Below are 7559 nucleotides of genomic sequence, written 5' to 3' on the forward strand. Positions count from 1 at the left end.
CCTACACACATACCACATGAAGGGCAAAAGAGTCTTTTCAGGTGTTATTTAGGCTTAAAATGGACGGAAATGTCATATAGAAAATAAAATATAGAACTTGTGTCAAATAGGGAAGAAAACTTTTCCAGTGTCAAATAAGGAAGCAGATTTTAAGATAGTGTCAAATAAGGAATTTTCTTAATAAAAGACGACGGAGTCATTGTGATCACACGGCCTGAAGTACAACTTTGGAATTGTAGTACTCGATCTAAGAACGGATCTCAGTTCTGACTTTTCTCGTGGTCAGAGCGTCGACCGGCCGGACATGCACGTATCTGTGTGTCCACGATGTCCTCATACAAATCGTGCACGATCAAACAACTCGTTGACAATTTGGCCTTCCATGAGTTTTCCTGTCGGTTCCTTCTAAAGAACTGCTACGCGCTAAAACAAATATACGCAGTCTGCCAGCGAGAAAATGGTACTCGTCATGCTACATATCGACGGTTATATAGTTTCATGCTAGTTTTTTTTCAGGATATTTTCATGCCAGTTTTTAAAATATTATAAAACGGAGGCAGTAGCTTCTAACGAAAAAAAGCAACATAAGAGGCTTCTCTAACACTGACCCGCAAATTAGCCCAGACATTCGTTCGTGGAGAAGGAGGACCAGTCCATGCACACGGATGCGGGAGGCGGCCATCCAGCGCTGACCGCATATATTACAAGCCGGGTTTCAATTAACTGGACGAAATTCATCAAAACTTACGATCTCCTCCGCCGCGCGCAATAGTCACCTTGCCTCAACCGACCAACCGTGTCACAAAACTTGGTGACGGAGGTCTGGATGGTGTATCATCGATACGATAACGACCTCATATTGCATTGTTAAATGATGTGCATGTCATAAGGCGCAATATGCTTTCACGCGTGAAACAAATCATGCACGTGCTGCCAGAAGATCCCCCTCTACTCCTGCCTATGAAATCCGCGGATACGGTTAACCACACATCGCATAATAACTCATTCTTCATGGTCGAGTACCCTGCCATCCTTTGTATTCTAAAAAAAGACATGGTGTTCGAACATAGGCTTAATGGCATTTGACCGAACACCTATCGGGTGTGGTGTCCGCCATGGAAGACGTGACAACCGGGGGGGGGGGGGGGGGGGGGGTACCTGCCTAAGGACGAGCCCTGGGTGGACGACGCCGTCGTAAAAGGCGAGCACAGACGCGTCAGTGCTGGCTGCGGAAGCCCAGCAATGCCTGTGTGCCGATCGGAGAGGACAACAACGACGGAGGAGGAGGGTGCGGATGCAAAGTAATGGGGTAGATGGGACGAAATGAAAGAAAATAAGACCGGGGGTAGGGGGGGGGGGTCTAGTGGGCCGGTGGTGTTGAACTCCTACGTGGCTGTTGTCCGGACTAATGCAAAGCCCCTGACTTTGCTTCCACTTTGCGGGAAAAAGTGTATCTAGATCATTTGACGGATCGATACAAACCTGTGTTGAATGTTATAACACGTCAGAACAACACAGTCCGAATATATGCAAACGTTTTAAGAGTAGGGTATTAAAGATGTCCTAAGAAAGACGTCAATATACAACTACGGGAAAAACAGATCAGGTTTAAGAGCAGGCAGCGGAACTGCGGAAGAAGGGAAGCCGGTTCTGCTGCACTGCCTGGAATGTTCATTCGTCTTTGCCCTATGAAGCCCTGACCACCGCCCAGGACAACTAATCTCCTATAGTATAGTAGTTTATCAATCATGGAGCAATGACACCGCTACTTGCATATGCATGTGCACCCACTGGCGGAGGAGCCCAATGGGCAAGGTGTGCACCCACTGGCGGAGGAGCCCAGTGGGCAAGGTGTGGCGGCCGCCACACCTTGATTCCACACCAAATTTTTATATGTATGCATGTATTTTTTTTGAATACCTAAGACCTCTTCCAATGCTTGTTTAGGATAGTCATAGTGGGGAGTAACTTAGACTAGTAACATGCATATGTTACTAGTCTATATTACTACCTTTATAATGGGTAGTGTCATAGATGTGGTAACATAAAGGGTTTCATTTGTTAATTTATAGACTCATTTTACATTGAGAATCGCTATGTGATGGTAACATATTATATTACTCTATTTGCATCTCTCCTCATTAATTGCCTGCCACATAAGCATGTTCGCGAGTCCTAAGTACATAATACTACTTATGTTACCCCATTATGGCTAGCCTTACTCAGATGGGGTGCAAAGAGCATTAAAGAGTTTAGCACCTGAAGTTCACAATTGCATAGGTGCTTAGTTTGTTGTTGCTAAGCTTCCTAATTTAATTGTTTAACAACTAAAGTCTCTCATGCATAGGGCAGACTTCTTTCATTTAAATCTTTTGCATAGGTCCGCGCACTTGGCGTTGGTTCTTTCTAGTGTCATCAAAATCTTCTCTCTCCTCTTAACTACCTTGCGACATCAGATTTTTTACCTATGTGGCATGCTAAGCACCAATACACCATGGAGCATGGGCCCAAGCATATACACTACTGTTTGTGGGTTTTAGACCATAGCAGATCGATTCGTCCACGCAAACCTAGATGGAAGCACACAAGCTAGATCGGAAGCACACAAGCAGGCAGCTTGATTGATGTGCTGGCTAGCACATGCACATCTCACCGTGTAGACGTACTCGAACCGGCTTGCTTCTGTTGAACAATGATCAGATCGATTCTCTCGGCGGCTTGCTCTTAATAGAACTCTCATAACTTGGCGACCACAAAACAGAACGGAGAAAAATTTGCTGGTGCGCTCAACTTGCATTTTTTGGTTCTTTTTTCATTGACTTGTACTCCATCTGTTTCTAAATATAAGCCTTTGTAGGGATTTAACTATGAACGACATATGAAGCAAAATGAGTGAATTTACACTCTAAAATGCATCTATATACATCCTTATGTTATCCATAGTTAAATCTCTACAAAGATTTATATTTATGAAGGGAGGGAGTATATATAAGAGTACAATGATTGACTACCCGTGCCCTTTCGTAAAAAAAAAGACCGACTATCCATGCCAACGCGTCTCGGACTTCACTCCCAATACAACATGACCTGGTGTTCGGTTTAACACATACTCCCTCCGTTCCTAAACATTTGTCTTTCTAGAGATTTCAGCAAGTGACTACATACGGAGCAAAATGAGTGAATGTACACTCTAAAATATGTCTATATATAAATCCGTATGTGGTAGTCCATTTGAAATCTCTAGAAAGACAAATACTTAGGAACAGAGGGAGTACTTCCTCTGATCCTAAATATAAGACCTTTCAGAGATTCCACTATAAACTACATACGGATTATATAGACATACTTTAGAGTGTAGATTTACTCATTTTGCTCCGTGTGTAGTCTATAGTGAAATCCCTAAAAGGTCTTATATTTAGAAACAGAGGGAGTATATGGGATGAATATGAGGTGTGCCGGACAACTAAATAATTTGATGATGTGTTATATTAAAAGAAGATATTTAAAAGTTGATATATTGCATGCGTCTTCTAGACGCCATTGAAAGCTTCAGTGCAGTGTGAATTGACTATTATGTTTTTGCATCAAAAGCTTTAGTTGACAGTTCACCACACTCTAATTTTTTTTCGTCCTCTGTGTGCGCACTGCGCAGCAATGTGTCGACACGGCCTCGTACCATGCACGCACACCCGGTCGCAGCCCATAAACCTGCATATATAACAAGATCCTACCCAGCAGTTCGTCACACACAAACTAAGAGCCATATTTCCCATCTCATAATTTTCAGTCATACCCAACTTTGTCGAATTTGTGGACACCATAGTGCAGCACAGTAACAGGCAATGGAGACCGCCAGAAAGCCTCACTTTGTGCTCGTCCCATGGATAGGAAGCATCAGCCACATCGTCCCCATGACGGACATCGGCTGCCTTCTCGCCTCCCATGGAGCGTCGGTCGCCATCATCACGACGCCCGCCAACGCGTCGCTTGTCCAGAGCCGCGTCGACCGTGTCACCCTGGACGGCGCGGTGCTCGCGGTCACCACGATCCCCTTCCCGGCCGCCGAAGCCGGCCTGCCGGAGGGGTGCGAGAGGTTGGACCTGATCACGTCCCCCGCCATGGTGCCTGGCTTCTTCGAGGCCAACAAGAAGTTCGGCGAGGCGGTGGAGCAGTACTGCCTTCGGGACGCGCCACGCCGGCCGAGCTGCATCGTCTCCGGGATGTGCCACACGTGGACGCTGCCCATGACACGAAACCTCGGCGTGCCCTGCTACATCTTCCACGGCTTTGGTGTGTTCGCCTTGCTGTGCATCGAGCACCTCTACAGGCAAGGACGGCACGAGGCGATTGCGTCCGCGGACGAGCTCGTCGACATCTCGGTCCTGCAGCCGTTTGAGTGCAAGATCCTCGGCAGGCAGCTGCCGCCGCATTTCTTGCCATCCACGTCCATGGGGAGCGGGGTGATGCAGGAGGTCCGGGAGTTCGACATGGCCGTGGACGGCGTCGTGGTGAACAGCTTCGACGAGCTGGAGCACGGCTCCGCGGCGCTTCTCGCGGCAGCCGCAGGCAGGAAAGTTCTCGCCGTGGGGCCGGTCTCTCTGTGCTGCGCACCTAGTCTCGACCCGCAGAGCGATGACGCGCGGCGGTGCATGTCGTGGCTGGACGGCAAGAAGGCCAAGTCCGTGGTGTACGTGAGCTTCGGCAGCGCCGGGTGCATGCCGCCCGCGCAGCTCATGCAGCTCGGCATGGCCCTGGTCTCGTGCCGCTGGCCTGTCATGTGGGTTATCAGAGGCGCTGACTCGTTGCCCGACGACGTGAAGGTGTGGCTACGTGAGAACACCGCCGGCGACGGCGACCCGGACAGCAAGTGCCTGGTAGTGCGCGGGTGGGCGCCGCAGGTGGCCATCCTGGCGCACCCGGCGGTGGGCGGATTCATGACGCACTGTGGGTGGGGCTCGACTCTGGAGAGCGTCGCCGCCGGCGTGCCCATGGTCACCTGGCCTCTGTTCGCCGAGCAATTCGTCAACGAGAAGCTGATCGTGGACGTGCTTGGCATCGGGGTGTCCGTCGGCGTGACAAAGCCAACGGCGAACGTCCTGACCGCTGGCAAGCATGGCAGCGGAGAGGCGAAGGCGGAGGTGGGGGCGGAGCAAGTCAACAGCGCTCTGGAGAAGCTGATGGATGGAGGGGTTGCAGGGGAGGACATGTGGAGGAAGGCTCTGGCATGTAAAGCGAAAGCAAACGCTTCTCTGAAGGAAGGTGGGTCGTCGTACAACAATTTAGAGGAATTGATTCAGTCTGTGTCTGAAAATTCGACTGAGCAGTCTTAGCTAATGGGCGGAGTATTTTTTTGTATCGATTGTTCCTGCAGTATAATCCAAAATGCCAATAAAGAAGAACCAAAAATGCTAGACGTACAGGCGTTTACAGGGATTTTACATGCTCCTTCCAAACTTCCTAACGAACGACTGAAGTTTCTAACCCTACTTTCACCTCCTGACATGCTACCAAACCCACGGCAGTTGGTATTCAGTATTTAACGGAAATCCCTCCTTCGCCCAGAGCGAACGGTACCTGAACAAATGTCTGAAGTCCGAGCAAATCACCCGTGAAATGTAATAGCAAGCGAGGAAAATACCGGATATCGAAATGTGTATGTGGGCCAGTCATTTTACGAGAAGTACCACATTTATATTAATTACATCAGTATATTACAGCAAATGTAGCATCTCTGTTGAGAAATCTAAAGAGATAGCACACCAAGAGAGAAAGTACACGAAACAATCCCAACAAAGAAAATATGCAGAAAAATCCTTCCTCAATCCTGCAACCATCAACACATTGATCAAAAACTTCGACCACCGCCATCGCCAGAGCGTCCGCTGGAAATGAGAAGAAACGGTCTCCACTAAGCCAAAATCCAAGGGAAGGCCATAGCAGCAAAGTTGCATTGTGAGACTCTGAACAGGTGCCACCGCGAACGGCGCCGCACTTGTCGTTGTGGGTTGTCGACCGAAACAAATCTCCTCCCTTCTTGGATCGCGACCCTAAAGGTCTCGAACGGCGATGCCGTTAAGAGACTTCAGAATAGTCAACCATCTTCTGCCGCCCAAGAAACTCTTGGTGCACCATCGCTAGAATGTGACCGACATTACAGTCAGGAACCAAGCCAAGTTTCATGCATAGAGGGGGCGAGTTTGCTCATGGAGGCGGCAAAGCTCTCATGGCATGAGAAACTCTGGCTACAACAGCCACTATCAGCGAAGAAGAAGGACTTCGTTGAGGGGGGGAGGGGGTCTAGCCCGCCTCCCTACCCTTAAATTCATGGGTGGTTTCTGTAGTGTGTCCTCCATGGCTCTAGTTGGGCAAGTCATACAGGGAGTACCATCATAAACCATCATGTTATTCTCTACAACATATCTTTGGTGTTCTGCTTATCCATGATTAACAACCAAGCAAAAACTTTAATGTTGAGAATGCAACCACTCTTCTAGAAGCAATTACGCGAGGGATTGGAAACAATAGATTGTTGTATCAACATATAATAGCTCTTGGCTCTGTAAACACCATCACCTTGCTTCCAATGACATTCATCAGTCTAATAATGCAAACTATGATCCACTACTAGATTTTATAGAGAACATAATTCGGCAAAAGGGTGTTTAGATAGAGGCAAATGAAACAAAATGGTTTTGTCAATAGGACAGAATCCCCTTGGTGAACTTCCCTTTTGATTTTATTTTTCTTTTTTGCTTTCATTTATTTTCCATTTTTGAATTTCCTCCCTTTTCCATTTGTTTTATAAAGGAATGAAATTATTTGACAAATACAAGAATACTTTGCTTAAAGACATGAACCATTTTAAAATTATACAAATACTTTAAAAATCGACAACCACTTTTTGATAATATGGACATTTAGTAAAATAAAAGGTGTGAGAACTTTTCAAATTACATTTTATAAAATACATGAGTATTTGGAGATTTTTTTTTAAAAATATATATATTGTGAAAATAGAAGAAAAATAATAATTACAGGAACCTTTTTCAAAATAAGTGAACACATTTTAAAAAATACACAAAACATATTTTACAAGTACAAGAAATTTATTTATTGATTGATAATTTTTATAACACACAAATATTTTAGTTCTTTTATTATTGAATTGATTATAATTTTTATATATTTTTAGCAAAAAAATCAAAAAATATTTGCTTGTGGGCGCCAACCGAAATTTTCATGGCCTTGAGTCATGTGGGCGATGAGGTTGGTCATCGGCATGAAAGTTGATTTAACTGGCTACCCCCTCCTGATAATCATGCTAAAAATAATGTTGATGCTTCACTTGCAAGAGCAGGCGGCTTTGGGGTTGTAAGTGCAATATGTTGTTACCAAACATGTACCTTCCATGGGGCTCATTTGTCGTTTTCCTGAACATAGATGATCCAACAATTCTTGAACTTTGGCTATCACGGAGGCCTTGGCTTTGGTCAGACCTACATATACAACGGATTTTCGTGGCATCTGATTGCAAGGTCATCGTCGAAGCTATAAAAGAA

The 7559-nt window shown here is 46.1% G+C and overlaps 1 protein-coding gene across 1 annotated transcript; it reads left to right on the forward strand.

Moving 5' to 3' along the window:
- Nucleotides 1–3664: 3664 nt before the first annotated feature.
- On the forward strand, nucleotides 3665–5417 carry LOC109759951 (UDP-glycosyltransferase 73C6). The gene has a single exon (XM_020318778.4). It carries the CDS (start codon nucleotides 3843–3845, stop codon nucleotides 5328–5330), a length of 1488 nt encoding a protein of 495 aa, XP_020174367.1. The 5' UTR covers nucleotides 3665–3842; the 3' UTR covers nucleotides 5331–5417.
- Nucleotides 5418–7559: the final 2142 nt, after the last annotated feature.

Source organism: Aegilops tauschii, chromosome 2, assembly GCF_002575655.3.
Source record: "Aegilops tauschii subsp. strangulata cultivar AL8/78 chromosome 2, Aet v6.0, whole genome shotgun sequence".
NCBI lineage: Eukaryota > Viridiplantae > Streptophyta > Magnoliopsida > Poales > Poaceae > Aegilops > Aegilops tauschii.